The sequence below is a fragment of the Rhinolophus sinicus genome, linkage group LG09, assembly GCF_036562045.2.
Source record: "Rhinolophus sinicus isolate RSC01 linkage group LG09, ASM3656204v1, whole genome shotgun sequence".
NCBI classification, from domain to species: domain Eukaryota; kingdom Metazoa; phylum Chordata; class Mammalia; order Chiroptera; family Rhinolophidae; genus Rhinolophus; species Rhinolophus sinicus.
The window spans coordinates 71094287-71111293 of record NC_133758.1 but is presented as its reverse complement, the minus strand read 5'-3'; the positions used below and the strand labels follow the sequence as shown (position 1 = coordinate 71111293).

The following is a 17007-nucleotide window of genomic DNA, read 5'->3' as shown; positions in this document are numbered from 1 at the left end:
GTTACATGGCAGAACTCACTGATGAAAACATTTTGCTGAAGTTCAAAGCACTTTGCAAGTTCTTGGAAGTTGAAGGATTTCTTGTGTAAACACCAAAGTGCTTATCTTCATGTTACATACAACAATTCTTTGAAAATGTGAATGTAATTTACAAATGAATGTTGTTGGTGAAGGTGACTTTTTTAGTTTTATCTTATATCAAGTAAAATTTTTGTCTTTGTCTGATAAGTCAACAATTAGAAATCTAGAGAAGCTCTGATATCATGGACAGTTATGGAAGTTGGACAGGAAGACTGCTACTTTTATGATGAATATAATGTTGGTATGTAACATGCTGAACTGCTAGAGGAGGGGTTCTCAAACTGTGTCCTCAGCAACCCTAAAGTTCTGCGGACATATTTCAAGAATATGGAAAAGCCAGGAGAATGTCTGATGCACAAAACACTGTTCACCTAGAGTAGTTCTGCTTTTGTTTTATATCTTGGGGCACCACTTTCAATTTCTGTTAAAGAAAAAGTTTTGTTTTGTTTTCAAGAAACATTTGAAAATCACCGCTTCTCCACTGCATATCCCTTTGGAAATTCAGCCAGCAATAATAAAACTGGAATATATGCACGATGGTTCTAATTTGGTATGATAATTCTAACAAACATTTAAATATCTGAGAGTTTAAGTGGACTTGATGTGGAAAATACATTCAGAAATGTGGAAGAAATTTCTCCTTTTTGAGTTTGCCTTGTAAAATAGTGATTCACTAGTGTGATTATTTTGATGGAGGGCTTTAATGATTACCATGTACGCCATTCCTTTGAAAATGGCATGGCTACACGCACAACAGTGAGCTAACTAACAGTTTGCAAGGAATATCAACAGGAATAGCATACTCTCGGTTAGTTAAACAAACAGGAAAGAAAATGATAAGTGGTCTAAGGTAAGTACAAGCACAATGTAGGGAGGTTACAGAAATAGGAATTGAGATGCTTCAAGAAAAAGGTGGGATCTGAGCTGTCCTTGAAAGATGGGTAGGATTTTGAAGCACAGAAATGTGGAGGCGTGCACTCCTGGGCTAGGTGCAGGGGGAGCAAAGGCATCAGCAGGCGGGAAAATCAGGAGCTACGTAGGAAAACAGCAATACATCTAGTTTAGCTGGAGCGGAGGGTATGCGGCAGGGGACGGTAAGGAAAGGAAGAAAGGAATTGTGGATCAGACTGGAGTGGAGGGATGCAACTGTAAGGTCAAAGAGGTGACATTTAATCCTTCTGGTAGAGCAGAGAAAATCAAACCTAAGTTTCTGCAATCTCCCTTGCCACATATTGAATGCTCAGTTTTGTGCCTGGGCCTGTGAAGTGATGATAGGCTACTGGTGGGAAGGAAAACTGGAAGGCACAATGAAGATTGTTTTACAAAATAATGACATGGTCAAACATATCAAGAAGGTGGATGGAAACACAGAGGGGTGAAAACAGCCTGGGGGCAGGAAAATAAGCTTCTGGAGGAGCTTTGAAAGAGGGGACCAAAGAGGTGTGGGCGAGGCGTCTGCTGTGAAGAGGAATTGTAGGAAGTCTGTGGCACGGTGCTGCGGAACTCCCTCCTCTACTCCTGAAGGCCCTTGCTTTCTAGAAGCTGGTGTGTTTCCTTTTGGCTGTGCTGAGATGGGTTTGAAGGTGGGAGAGAAGGGGATCATTTATTCAGTCCCCAAGCTATCTATACAGAGCATGGGGGTTCTCAGTGGGGCCTCAGAGGGCCTGGGGCCGTGGTGCTGGTGGTGACAGTAGATGTAAAGGGGAGAGGACAGGGGACCTTAAGCTCTGCACCCACTACATCCAAACCTGTTTTACATGCTGTGCTTCTGTGTAAGTTTCTACAGGAAGAAAGTGATAATAAAAGGAATTTTAAAAGAAGGTGAAAACCACCATGGTAGGTAGTGAGGGACCCCTGACGGCTCACAGGCTGAGAAGTGTAACCTCCGTGTAAGGTCAGGCGCAGAGAACATTAATGACCTGCTGAAGGCTGCATGGCTGGTACATGCAGAGCGAGAACGAACATGTGTTTTTACTGAACTACTCCCCTACCCCTGACCATCAGAGATTTTCTTTCCAAATCATTAAGATTTAAGACATTTTGAGCCTGTCCATTCTTAGACATAGTCTTTATGGACAGCAAAATTTCTGTCTTCCTAATCCGAGGTTTGATGCCCAGTAATTCTTGTACCCCATTATCTCATAGCTCTGATGCCACCCAGATGTGCTGTTGGCCTCCAGCCAGGTATGTATGGGCTAGGATATGTAAAGAACTTTTGCCTGGGAGGATAATGGACTTAGCATTAAGTTCTAAGCTTGTTGCTGGCATTTCCTTTTTGTTTCCTCTTACACCAACAGACATGCCGATAGAACAAAGGTTAAAATATGATGAATCAAACTATCAGTATACTAGGAGAAAACACAGGAAACAAAATTATCACTGCAGAGTAACAAAGGTCTTGTTAAGTATGACACAAAATCCTGAAGCTGTAAAAGAAAATCACATAAAAAAAAAAAAATTTCCACATGGAGAAAAAAAGCAAACTCAAATGAAATCCAACAAACTGAAAGATTTTTGCAATGCATAGTATACACAAAGGCCCACTTTCTAAATGTATAAAGAGCTCCTATGAATCTATACGAAAAAGCTACACAACAGAAAAATGGGAAAAAAAGATGTGAATAGAATTCACACACACAAAAAAGGAAGTACAAATGGGTCTTTGTATTAACCATGCTTCCATAATAGCTTCTGTAAAGTTGGTGCTTTAATATCTGCCCTACATGACTATGCCAGATATGCCTTGTTCTAGACGACCTGATAAGGTGTCTGAGTCACCCTGCCATGGCTTCCTGCCTTCCTCATTGCACACCCCATCCTCCACCCCAGAGGAGTCCTCTTCCTGGGGACACACTTTTCAAGTACAAACCAAGTCCAGAGTCCACACTCTCAGCCATCTCCTCCATCAGGCTCTCTCACCCTCAGGCCACTGTACACCTGCCTTTATGACCCCAGTGCCAGGTACCAAATAATGGGGGTCATCTCCTAGGCCCCAGAACCCACTGAAATTATTCCAGCTAGCCAATCCTACGCCTGCTGACCTTGCTTCAGCCATTCCTTCCCAAGGAAACCACAAGAAAGGTTCCTGCCCACAGCTCGTTCCTCTCCCTCTTCCTCCCGAGCGACCAGTGCTTCTCTATGCTGTCCACTGTGACATGGCGTGCACCTTTCTCTTAGCATCTGTGATAAACTATCGTTTCAGTGGCAATCATCTCCTGATCCGTTGGCCTTCCTATGCCTCACATTTTCTATTAATATACTACATTTTAAAACAGTCTTAAACACATGAAAAGAAACTCTATTCCATTTGTTTTAGGAAAAATGTACATTAAAACTATGATGAGATACATTTTTCCCCCTATTAGAGTGACGAGGATCAAAAAGTTAGATAGCACACAGTGCTGGTATGAGTAAAGAAATATTCATTTATTGTTGGTGGGAATATAAATTATTATAACATCAATAGAGAACACCTTAGGAGTAAAAACAAAATTTCAAAATGCACAAACTCACAATATGGCAATTCCACTTTTGGGTAAATATCAAAGAGAATTGAAAGTAGGGTCTCAAAGATATATATGTATACACCATGTTCATAGCAGCATTATTAATAATAGCTTAGAGGTGAAAGTAACCCAAGTTTTTATACAGATGAATGTATAAAAAAATGTGGTATATACATCTGATGGACTATTATTCAGCCTTAAAAAGGAAGGAAGTCCGACTACATGCTACAACACGTAGGAAACTTGAAGATGTTTTGCTAAGTAAGCCAGTCACAAAAAAGACAAATACTGTAAGATACCACTTATATGATGTATCTAGAGCAGTTAAATTCATAAAACAGAAAGTAGAACTGTGGGGACACTAGAAAGTAGTTTATAGGCTCTCGGCCTCACGTGGAGGGGTGCTGGCTCGGGTGGTGAATGGCCATCGGCTGTGGCTGATTGGCCGTCGGCTGTGGCCGGTTAGCCGATTGGCCACTGGTATAACTGCTGCGGCTACGAAGGATTGCCGAGGAGCCGAGCAGAACCGAGCAGAGCCGAAGAGAGCGGAAGAGGAGGGCCGAGGAGAGCGGAAGAGGAGCCAAGAGAGAGGAACAGAGTCCAGAGAGTGGAGGAGAGTCGTCGGTCGGTCGGTTGGCGGAAAGGCGGACGGCAGGTCGGCGTCCGGTGGGCCCAGCCTCCAGTGAGACCATAGTGGTATGACTCCCCTACCTATGGCTCCGCGGGTGTTCCTTTTCGGCCTCACCATATCCTGCGTTCTTGTGTGGGGAGCGGGAGCAGAGACCCCACAGGCCACCCCGCCTGAAAGATGGCGCGGCGAGAAGGCCTCCGCACACAACAAAAGCGAGAAGGCCTCCGCGCACGACAAATGGCGCAGCGAGCAGGGTCTCCCACACGACAAGAACGATGGTTGCCAGAGTCTGAGAGGAGGAGGAAATAGGGAGCTGCTGTTTAATGGGGATAGAGTTTCAGTTTTGCAAGATGAGAGGTTCTGGATATTGGATGCACAACAATGTAAACATACTTAACAACACTGAACTGTACACTTAAAAATAATTAAGGTGGTATATTTTATGTATGATATGTATATTTTTCCACAATTAAAATCTTTTAAAAGTGAGCAAACCCATTGATCCAGCAATCACACTATTAGAAATTTGTCCTTTTATTATGATTATTCCAGTGTGAAATAATGCATACAAAAGGCTATTAACTGTCTCATTGTCAGAATAGAAAAAGATTGGAAATGACCAACATGTTTTATAACAGGGAATCAGTTAAAGTATGCTCCATGCATTGAAGTATAATACTATGTACAAACATTACAATATAATAATTATATATCTATGTGAAAAAAACCAAGTGTGTATATTATACTACCACTTGCTTATTTGTGCATAGACTTCTGTAAGGCTATAGAAGAGACTTAATAATGGTCTCCTGGGCAGGAGGGCTGTGGATTGTGGGATGGGTTGGGAGGCTGACTTACTTTCTACAGTATACTATTCTGTACCTTTTGAATTTTTGTACTATGCCATATTTTATGTATTAAAAAATAGTTCAAAAGAAAAAAAACTAATCTCATGGCTGAAAGAAACTTTATTATCTGGCTCTCTGATACTTTGTTCTTTAACTTCCTAGAATGGCTTGTATCTCATTACTTGACTACTGAGACCTTAATCTTGCTTGCCTAATGAAAATTATAACAATTGCCCCATTTTAGCCAAATTTGCAAGTATTCATTACTGCTGACTCATTTACTGATAGTACCTTTGTAGCCAAATTCCCAATCCTGTTCCCCTCTGCTTTATTCCCCAAAGAATCTACCCAACAGACAAGAGTACTCTCTTCCTGTCCACCGATATATAATAGATTTTAATTGAAAAAGGCACTATTTATTTTGATCCGTAAGCTTCCATCTTTAGTTCCTAATATACTCAAATACAGTTATGTGCCATATAAGGATGTTTTGGTCAACAACGGACCGCATATACCATGGTGGTCCCATAAGATCATAGTGGAACTGAAAAATTCCTATTGCCTAGTGACTTTGTAGCCATTGTAATGTAGCACAACACATTATTGTTTTGTGACTGTCTCAGTCTATTCATAGTAATGTTAACACTAGAAATAACCTGGGGGACTCACCTGGGCCCCAGTGAGCGTCCCACAGACATCTTCCTTTTCTAAACCACTGTTACAACTGGACTGACCCTGGTGGTTTATTATGATTGCAAGACACCTTTCAGCAATAACCATTAGGAAACTTTGAAGAAAAAAAAAGTGTATTACTTACAGCCCCTGGGGCATATAAGGTATCCCAGGGGGCACAGAGTGAGGTCATGATAGAGAGAGAAAGTGCATATAAGCCTGGGAGTCTGCTTTTTATTGGGGTCCAGGTTGGGGGCCTAGGGTTTCTTTTGTAGGCTGTTTTTTTATTGGTGAATTTAAAACAGAAGGACAGGAATTTAAAGTGGGGGAAGAGAAGAAAAGGAGCCTAAATGGTCAATTATTGAAATCAACTAAGATCTCTAAAACAAAGGACCCTCAGCAGGGGGTGTGGCTCTTTGTCAGGAGTGTAGCTGCCAAAGTGTTTATTTGAGATAGCCTTTGCTGAAGGGCATGCCTCAGCAATTCAAGCCAGACACTTGCATTACAAAATAAAAGCCAATTATCCGGGGTTTACACTACAATTGCCCACGTTTGTGGTGATGCTGGTGTAAACAAACCTACTGAACCACCAGTCCTATAAAAGGAGAGCACCTACAATTAGAGTAGGAGGCCATACCATGTAGGCTTGTGTAAGCACACTCTATGATGTTCACACATCAAGGAAATCGCCTAATCACACATTGCTCAGAACGTATCCCTGATGCAAATGGCACCTGACTACAGTTCTGGGATTACTAAAGGTACTATATTTCACAAGATGCGCATAGTCTACTGACAACCACAAGCTTTCAAAAGTCAATTTACTCTCAAGGACTTTCTCAAAAGAGAAAACAATATCATTAAGTATTTCTCCTAACCCTTATTTTAAAAAACAACATCTGTTCACAGCGACTATTAAAAAAAACAGCATCTGATTTAGATGATTTTTAATATTTAATCAACGTGGTACAACAGTAGCTAAAGAGGCAATGAAAAATAGAGGTAATTAAAACTTTGTTAAATATACAATTACAAATAAATACTCAGGAGTGAACACAAACACAAACTAGGTCCTCATTACGTCAGCAAAGAACTTGAAAAAAAAGAAACGGAACTCAAAGAAAATTAACCACACAGGTAAAGGGACAGAGGAGCTGCTGAGGGTAAACTACTTTGCAAAGCGGAACATGGCTTGTATTCTTGTGATTCTACTACACATCTGTAGTCTTTGTAAATAGATATGAACCATATCAATACCCCAAATGTTTAAGTGCATTACAGGCATGTCCCAAGGTTTCTTTCCACACTGGAAAGATTTTTAAATCTCCACCTTACTGTCAGGGGGAAAAAAATTTTATGAGAAAAACGGAATCTATCTGTATCGTTTAACAAATTACCAGTCTGTTTAAAGTTTCTTGACAGCCAAACAAAATTCTTGCAAGACTGCCTGGGTGTGTGAAGGAAAAGTGAAAACATGCCAACAATAGCAAGACTTGTAGAAAGATTTTAAAAAGAAATTTAGCAGTTATTTTTAGATGCATATCCTCTAAGTACAGCCATTAGTGAGGTGTGAGGACAAAGATAAGGACAGAGAGACTAAGGGAGAAATGTTTAAGTACAGAGTTAAATATCATTTTTTTTCCCTTTAATATACAGTTTACTTAAAAAGTCAATTTGTAAAATCCTAAAATAGCAGTGTTTAGATGTGTGAATGTCAAGTGAAGAAGGTCAGGTGCAACATGTACTAAGATAGGAGACAGGAGACTGGGTTCCATGCCTCGCTCTGCATCTGCCCAGCTGTGCAAGCCAGGGCAAGGCTTCATCTCTCAGAGCCTTAAAGATGGAAATGATGCTAGCTCACATTTCTATTCCTTATGGAATCATTGTGAAAATTAAATCACATAATTGAAACCACATTGACTGTAAGCTTTTGGGGTTAGGGATCTTATATTTTCATCTTTGTTACCAGTTAATTTATTTCTTAATTCATGTATGAAAGAAATAGAAAACTTTTTCATTCTTTGAAAAATATTTTAAATTTAATTACGGATTATCTCAAGAAATTCATCAGTAACTCTACGGAAGGTCCAACTAGAAAATACAGGAAGTTTTAGCAGCATCAGAAAATCAGTACTTTCAGTAATTAATCTAAAATTCTTATTAAAAATTCCAAAATGTATTTAACCTGCTACCAGCCTTAAAAGAACAAAATGTATAAAAAATTAGAAAGTATCTTTTGAACATTTGAACATCCCAGTAAAAGAGACAATTTTAACAGTAGAAAATTAGTAAAGGATGGCAACATTTTTATAAATACACAGTGGTAGACTGTGCTGTTAAATATACATCAGAAACAGTCTGCAATCCTTTCAGAAAGCAATCCAAATACTATCAAGAATCTGCTATGTCTGTATCTCTACCCAGGGATTTCCCTGGTAAACTCAAGATCTACACAGTGGACATTCCCCTCTAACCAGTGGCTTCTTCTGAATTTCCTGTCATGTCTAGTACCATAATCCAGCCACTTTCTGAAATCAGAAATCCAAGCATCAATTTAGACTCTTTCCTCTTCCTCACTGCCACCCCATCACCCATTTATTCAGACACTAAGTCCAGTATCTTGTACTTCCTTAATATCTCTCCTATGTGTATTCTATCCCTTTTTCCATTGTCACAGCCTTGGTTCAGTCTCTTTTCATATCTTATCTCGATCATTGAAATGGCATTCTAATTGGTGATATGGCAGGAATGGAAAAGAGACAGATTTAATAGATGTTTAAGAGAGAACCAACTGACAGAATATAGGTGGAGATTCAGGTTTGGGAGAATAATGAATTTAGTTCTGAGCATGTTTAGTTTTAAGTAACTTGGGGTCATCCAGGTGAAGATATTCCAAGTATGTGCATGTGTGGCTGTGGGCAAAATTTAAGGATAAAAAGTAGGTTCATAGTGGATGCCATGGATATGAACGAAATATCTCCTCTCATGTCCTATAGCCTCCAAAAAGCTTTTTCCAGATCATCTCATCCCGCAGTGAAAAGATTAATTCAAGAGATATTTAAACCCTCAACTGACAAAAAGAACACAGGAGGAGAATTAGGATTGAGAGAATGATGAATTCAGTTCTAAGCATGTCGGTTATAGCCATATGTACAAATTCACTGAGCTGCATACTGAATACTTGTGAGCTTTACTGTATATACATTAAACCATAACAAAAAATGTTAAATAAAATTAAATAGAGGAAGATCAAATTTCCATGGGACAAGAAAAGTCTGTGGAGTGCCAGGCCTCATAGATAGGCAGCAATGGCAGAGCTGGGGAGCATTAACTCACACAGTCCACTGACGGGAATCGTGGTGCTCAGTTCCCAAGAATCACTTTGAACATTCATCCCAAAGTGTAAGTTACCACAGTGTAGTTCCTGCCTTATTAGGTCTTACTGCTTAACGTGATTATCGTGTCAGTGGGGAATCCTAAATTTTCTATCAGAAATATGTTGCGATCAGAAGATATTCAATAAATATCTGCTAATGACCTTAGTGCTAAGTGACAGGTACAACCTACAAGTGCTCTAAGAGTTGAGAGGTTGAGGAAACCACTGTGAGCTGGCTGCTCAGGCAAAGTTTCTCAAAGGAAAATTGAGCCAGACTAAAAGGTTAGGAACAGATACAGGGTTTGCAAAGTGTGGCCTATACAAATATTTTCCTTGACTTTTTAAATGGCACAGTCTTTCAAGAGGCAATGTGACTAGGAAATCTGTGACCTTGCATTATGCTTTATGACTATATGCCAGTTTCCTAAGTATCTAATATGTGAGAACTGGTAAGGGAGCAACATAAGCAGAAGATCAGGGGTCGAAGTGAATTATTAGATTGCAAAAATAATTTTGGCACAAATTGCAGAGTGCCATGCATGCCATACTGAACATATTCTGCATGCAATATTACATGAGAGCATGACATTTATGTTTTGCAACTCATTAGTACTGGGCCAATTGTGAGACTAGCATTAATAGCAATAAATGATGAAAGCAGTTTCTGGTTCATTCAATGTGATGCCAAACATGTGGACCGTTCCAAGTAGATTTTTACGGCTTTCTTTCAGTTGCCATCTGAACCCTTGCTATTCTACAAATACAGCTTCTGTTTATACAACCGAAGGGGGATAGCTTGTATAAAGTAGGTTAAAATTTTTTGTAAGATCAAAAATCTTAGAGGAATGTTAAAAGAATTTAAACAATAAAAGGAGGGGTCAAGATGGTGGAGCAGAGAGATGATGTGCTGGGCTCCTCCTATGACCATAGTAAAGGTAAAACTAAATTATAGAATAATCAATGGAGAACCATTTGAAATCTAGCTAAATAGAAATCTTATAACTAAGGACATAAAGAGGGAGCCATGTCGAGGCTGGTAGGGGGGGTAGAGACACAAAATGGGTCAGCTCCACACCTGTGTGTCACAGTTGAGAATCAGGAGGCATGGTTTGGCTGTGGAGGCCCCCCTAGGAGGAGCAAGGGACTCCAGATGGACACTGGACTCTCCAGCCTGGAGTACCAGTGAAGGGAAGAAGAGCTTCCACAACATCTGGCTGTGAATAACAGTGGGGATTCTGACCATCTGAGTGAGACAGAAGGATGCTGGAAACCCAGAGGCCCTCTTAAAGAACCCATGCACAGACTCACTTGCCTACAAGTACTCACCCTGGACAATTTGGGAGGCACCAGAGAAATGAAGGAGAGACTGAGTTGTGTGGCCTCTGGGAGAGGACTGGAGGAACAATTACCACTTTCCCTGTGTCGAATCCTTCTCCTGTGTAGCCAGCAGGCAGGTACCATCTTTCCTGTGTTGAGTCCTTCCCCCTCATGGCCAAATCTAAATCTGCATTAACCTGGTGAACACCTCTTGTCCCACCCTGGTGATTCCTTGAGATCCTGCCTCACCTAACTCGCATACCACATGAAGCTCTAGCAGCGGCTGAGCCTTATGCTCAGCCATAGGTGACAGCAGGCCTCAAGGTGCCCTGGACGTTTTGCAGAGCTACCCCAGGCCCAGTGGCAGCTGCCCTTGGTTCATAGCATGGCCTCTCCCACATGCCTACAGTTCCAGCACAGGCAGTGACCAACCATGGATCACTTTGTAGCTCCTACCAAGTAGTCCTGGACCAGTTATAGGCAATGGCTGACCTGGCCTGCACAAGAGCCCGTCCCAAGAGGCCCCAGAAGCAATATACCCAGAGGCTGGCTTCAGACTACAACAGAGCATCACCCAACAAAACAAAAGATCGATGAAACCAAGAGCTGGTTCTTTGAAAAGATAAACAAAAATGGTAAACATTTAACCAGACTCATTAAGGAAAAAAAAGAGGACCCAAATAAATAAAATCAGAAATAAAAGAAAAGTGACAACTGACACCACAGAAATACAAAGGATTACGAGAAAAAATTAGGAATAATTATATGCCAAAAAACTGGACAATCTGGAAGAAATTGATGAATTACTAAAAACATACAATCTTCTAAGACTGAATCAAGAAGAAAGAGAAAATCTGTACTCATCAATTACTACCAACTAAATCAAATCAGTAATAAAAGAACTCCCAAAACACAAAAGTCCTGGACTGCATGGCTTCATAGGTAAATTTTACCAAACATTCAAAGAATAATTAACATCTATTCTTCTCAAACTATTTCAAAAAATTCAAGAGGACGGAAAGCTACTAAGCTCATTTTATGAGGCCACCATTACCTTGATTCTGAAACCAGACAAAAACATTACAAAAAAAAGAAAATTGTAGGCCGATATCCCTGATAAACAAACATGCAAAATCCTCAACAAAATATTAGCAAATCAAATTCAGCAATACATTAAAAAGATCATACCCCATGATCAAGTGGGATTTATTCCTGGGATGCAAGGTTGGTTCAATATATGCAAATCAACTGATGTGATACACCACATAAACAAAATTCAGGATAAAAATCATATAATTATATCAATAGATGCAGAAAAAGCATTTGACAAAATCCAACATCTATTTATGGTAAAAACTCTCAGCAAAGTGGGAATAGAGGGAACATACTTCAACATAATAAAGGCCCTGTATGACAAACTCACAGCTAACATCATACTGAATGGGGAAAAGCTAAATGCATTCTCCTTAAGATCAGGAACAAGACAAGGATGCCCACTTTCACCACTTCTATTCAACATAGTACTGGAAGTCCTAGCCACAGCAATCAGACAAGAAAAAGAAATAAAAGACATCCAAATTGGAAAGGAAGAACTAAAACTGTCATTATTGCAAATGACATTATACTATGTAGAGAAAACCCTAAAGATTCCACCAAAAAACTGTTAGAACTGATAAATGAATTCAGTAAAGCAGCAGGATACAAAATTAATACTAAGAAATCAGGGGGGAGGGGCGGCCAGTTAGCTCAGTTGGTTAGAACGCAGTGCTCCTAAAAACAACGTTGCTGGTTCCATCCCCACATGGGCCACTGGGAGCTGCGCCCTCCACAACTAGATTGAAACAACTACTTGACTTGGAGCTGATGGGTCCTGGAGAAACACATTTAAATAAATAAAAGTTTTAAAAAAAGAAAAAGAAATTGGTTGCATTTTTATACACCAATAACAAACTGTCAGAAAGAGAAATTAAGGAAACAATCCCATTTACAATTGCAGCAAAAACCCCCCACAAAAACCTAGGGGTAAATTTAACCAAGGCAGTAACACACTCGTACTTGGTAAAGTAGAAGACACTGAAGAAAGAAATTGAAAAAGATACAAATAAATGAAAGTATACAAGTATACCGTGTTCATAGATAGGAAGAATTAACACGTTAAAATATCCATATTGCCCAAAGCAATGTATAGGTTTAATGCAATCTCTATTAAAATATCAATGGACTTTTTCACAGAACTAGAACAAATTATCCTAAAATTTATATGGAACCACAAAAGACCCCGGATAGATACAGATCTCAAGAAAGAAGAACAATGTTGCATTATGCTACCTGATACCAAACTATACTATAAGTCTATAATAGTCAAAATAGCATGGTACTGACATAAAAACAGACACACAGATCAATGGAACAGAATAGCGTGCCCAGAAATAAATCCTTGCTTAATCTATGACAAAGGAGGCAAGAACATACAGTAGGGTAAAGATAGTCTATTCAATAAATGGTATTGAGAAAACTGGAGAGATACATGCAAAAAAATGAAACTGGACTACCTTCTTATGCCACATATAAGAATAACTCAAAATGGATTAAAGACTTAAATGTAAGACCTGAAACCATAAAACTCCTAGAAAAAACACAGGAAGTTAATTCTCAGATATTACCCTTAGTAATATTTTTACTGATATATCTCCTTGGTAAAGGAAACCAAAAGAAAAAATAAACAAATGGGACTACATCCAACTAAAAAGGTTTTGCACAGCAAAATAGATGATCAAAAAAACAAACACAGATTACTGAATGGGAGAAGATTTTCACCAATGATACATATGATCAGGGGTTAATATCCAAAATTTGTAAAGCACTCTTACAACACAATACAAAAAACCCCAAACAATCCAATTAAAAAATGGTAAGAGGATCTGAATAGACATGTCTCCAAAGAGGACATACACATGGCCAATAGACATATGAAAAGATGATCAACATCACTAATCATCAGGGATATGCAAATCAAGTTGGTTAGAGTGTGATGCTCTTAACAACAAGGTTGCCGGTTCAATCCCCACATGGGCCACTGTGAGCTGCGCCCTCCACAATTAGACTGAAATAACTACTTCACTTGGAGCTGATGGGTCCTGGAAAAACACACTTAAAATAAATAAAAGTTAAAAAAAAAAAAAAAGCCACAACGAGATACCACCTTACACCTGTCAGAATAGCTATCATCAATAAATCAACAAACAACAAGTGTTGGTGAGGATGTGGAGAAAAGAGACCCCTCATGCACTCTTGGTGGGATTACAAATTGGTGCAGCCACTATGGAAAACAGTATGGAGGTTTCTCAAAAAATTAAAATTAGAACTATCTTATGACTCAGCAATTTCACTTCTGGATATCTGAAGAAATCCAAAACACTAATTTGAAAAGATATATGCACCTCTATGTTTACTGCCACCCTAAATTCACAATAGCCAACCTATAAAAGCAACCTCTGTGCTCATCAATAGATGATTGGATAAAGAAGTGGTACATACATGTGTATACAATGAAATATTACTCGGCCATAAAAAAGAACGAAATCTTACTATTTGCGACATGAATGGACTTAGAGGGTATTATGCTAAGTAAAATAAGTCAGACTGAGAAAGACAAATAGCATATTATCTCACTTACATGTGGAATCTAGAGAAAATAAACGAACAAACAAAACAGAAACAGATGCATAGATACAGAGGATAAAGTCATAGTTGCCAGAGGGGAGAGGGGTTGGGAAGTTAAGTGAAAAAGGTGAAGGGATTAAGAAATACAGATTGGTAGTTACAAAATAATCATGTAAAATATAGCGTGAGGAATATAGTCAGTAATATTGCAACAAGTATGTAGAGTGCCAGGTGGGTGTTAGACTAATTGGATGGATCACTGCATAAATTATTTAACCACCATGCTGCACACCTGAAACTAATATAAAATAATGTTGAATATCATTTGTAACTGAAATAAATAAATTAATTAATCAATCAATTAATTAAAATTACAGATGCCAATAGGAGCCATCTCAGCGGTTTATTATGGAAATAATGTTGTTTGAAGCTACTAATTCATTCTGCAAGACTTTGCCAACTTGAGGAACATTTCTCATGCAGTAAAAGAACTGATGCAATTACTGGTATGATTTCAAGCAGCAATTTTACACTACTCAACGGGTAGGTCAGACCATTCTTTGACACTATAATCTAAGGTATCCACGTATTAGGGGCTGTTAATACCCAAGGATTAATAACTACACTTTGTGCATACATATGTATTGAGAGATTCTTGAAATATTTAATAAAGTGATACATTGAAGATAAATATGCAGGAGACGTGGTCCTAAATTCTCCTTTGACTTTACAGAACAAAGCTTTCAATGCTTTTTTTTTTTATCTGCGGCTTAAAAAACTTGGCTATAATTTTTATTGCTAGCATAATCTTTGGTAGAAATAAACTCTAGTTTAGCCTTATTTTTTGACAGAATTATTAAGGGTAGTGGTGTAGAAGTAGAAATCTTATTGCAAAAGTGGGCCTATGATAAAGTTTAGCACAAACAGAGAACCCTAATCACTTAAAATAGTAAGACTAGAAATATGAACTCATAGTTTTAAATATATAAAGATAGATATAGAAATAGATGTAAATGCATGTGGAGAAATAAAATCATGCCTCCATTTCCTATCTCTGTCTGCTGAGAGGACTTAGAAGCAGCGACAGACCAGTAGCAATGAGCAGACCCAGCATTAAGATTTTAGTTTTCAAATATCATTCTCCACTAAAAGGAACAAGGGATCCTTTGAGAAATGGCTGATTCCAGGTTTTCTTTGGAGCAAAGAAAATGCAACACGAGCCTGAAACATATTATTATGACAGAAAGAAGTACACATAGAATCATAGGGACCTGTCAAAAAGACAAGTGAGCCTTCGTGAAGGGGTGTACACTGACTAAATCTGAGACAAGTGAGTCAGCAAAATGAGTAATGACAGTGATGGATTATAACCCATTGAATAGAATAAGAATTTGTAAGTCCAGATAGGTAGACAGTCAGACAGACAGACAGATGAACAAACAGACAAATAGATAAGAAGAGACAATACTTCCTTACAGCAGGACGCCAACTAATTAATGCAGAAGGGAAGACGGAATAAGAAAATCAGCATTTGGCAGCCATCATAATAATAGTTACTTTGGGCAAAAGACATCAAGAGATGTAAAACTAGTAGATGAAAATTTTAGGACGAATAGGATACATAGTCTCAGAATATCACCCCATAGGTGCTTATTAATTTCAAACAGAAAATTAATAACTTTACAGAAGAGAAACCTAGAAGTTATCATCTTAACCAAGTGATCAAAGTTGACGCCATCAGTAATGGGACAAGTCAACGTGTGTGTGTGTGTGTGTGTGTGTGTGTGTGTGTGAAGCTTAACAGTAGTTGTGGCAATTGTTTAAAATATTTACACCAACAAAATATTTGTGGGGGCGGGGATTTGGTTTTGCTTTTTGGTTTTGAATAAACTCCATTTTTGCTTTGAGACTTTTTTAGCTTATTTTTATTACGACTGTTCATTAAATGTTTTATTCAGTTATATTCACATAAAGTTAACAATCCAGAATTCAAATGTCCTCTAAACAGTATTCTAAAATATAGCTCTCAAGCATGATATGGTAATAGTTGCATGTGTGGTCAGTTAATATATTTTTTTAAATCCTCATATATGGGTATTTCCTAAATGGTCATCCTTTAAAAGAACCTCAGACAATGAGAATGTATATCATATTCCCCTCTGTGCTTTTCTGCTGACAGGAAACAGGTTTCAGTGCTCTACATTTAGTTAGGTAAATGTATACTCGTATTCTGTCTACCATTATATGACAAGATCTTTTACCTTCATTTTATGGAAGTAAATGTAGTATATTCAACAATGAACTAAATCTCTTTTATTTCATTTACCAACTTATCGAGTGTGCTAAACTGACTGCATATATGCAAATATTTATTATGCTATAAAAGTATCAGAACTGTTGCATTAGTACAGGATTATATGATAAACTCTTGGAAGAGACGGTAGAAACTATTTTATTGTAAAGTGCTTCAAACTGTACATATTGCCTACAGGTTATATGTAATGAATTATTTGATAATGATATTAACTTCATCTGAATTTTTAAGTAGATAATGATTCAGGTCTTACTATATAGTACTATATAAAGAGAAATATACCTCATGCAGACAAATGAAAGCTGGAGTTGTAGCTAAATCAATGAACCGCTCATCTTGGATGTTAATTGTGGTTGCTATGGCATAAATGGGGTCTTTTTGATCCTTTTCACCTTTCTCCTCCTCCTCTTCTTTTTCTGTGTCTGTGGTGCTGTCTTCCATTTTTCACAATTCTAAAATAAAATCATTCCATATTTAGCGATTTCGGGATGTCTTCATTTATAAACTGAAATTAATGGCGAATTATAAAAGTAAGCAAAACTCAATTGATGGAAGCTATTCTCCAGTGAAACCATAGGTCAGGAAACTTAGCTATAATC

At 38.4% G+C, this 17007-nt stretch overlaps 1 protein-coding gene across 5 annotated transcripts in view; it reads right to left on the bottom strand.

Annotated features, from left to right (window-relative positions):
- CCDC146 (coiled-coil domain containing 146) overlaps nt 1-17007 on the bottom strand; it is a 129868-nt gene that overhangs the window by 85775 nt on the left and 27086 nt on the right. For 4 of the 5 annotated variants that reach the window (XM_074340630.1, XM_019744542.2, XM_074340627.1 and 1 more), the window contains exon 2: nt 16691-16860. The exons of the other annotated variant lie outside the window; for it this stretch is intronic. In XM_074340630.1, coding sequence (XP_074196731.1) covers nt 16691-16849 — 159 coding nt within the window. In that variant the 5' untranslated portion in view covers nt 16850-16860. The remainder of the gene's footprint in view (nt 1-16690; nt 16861-17007) is intronic. 5 annotated transcript variants of the gene reach the window in all.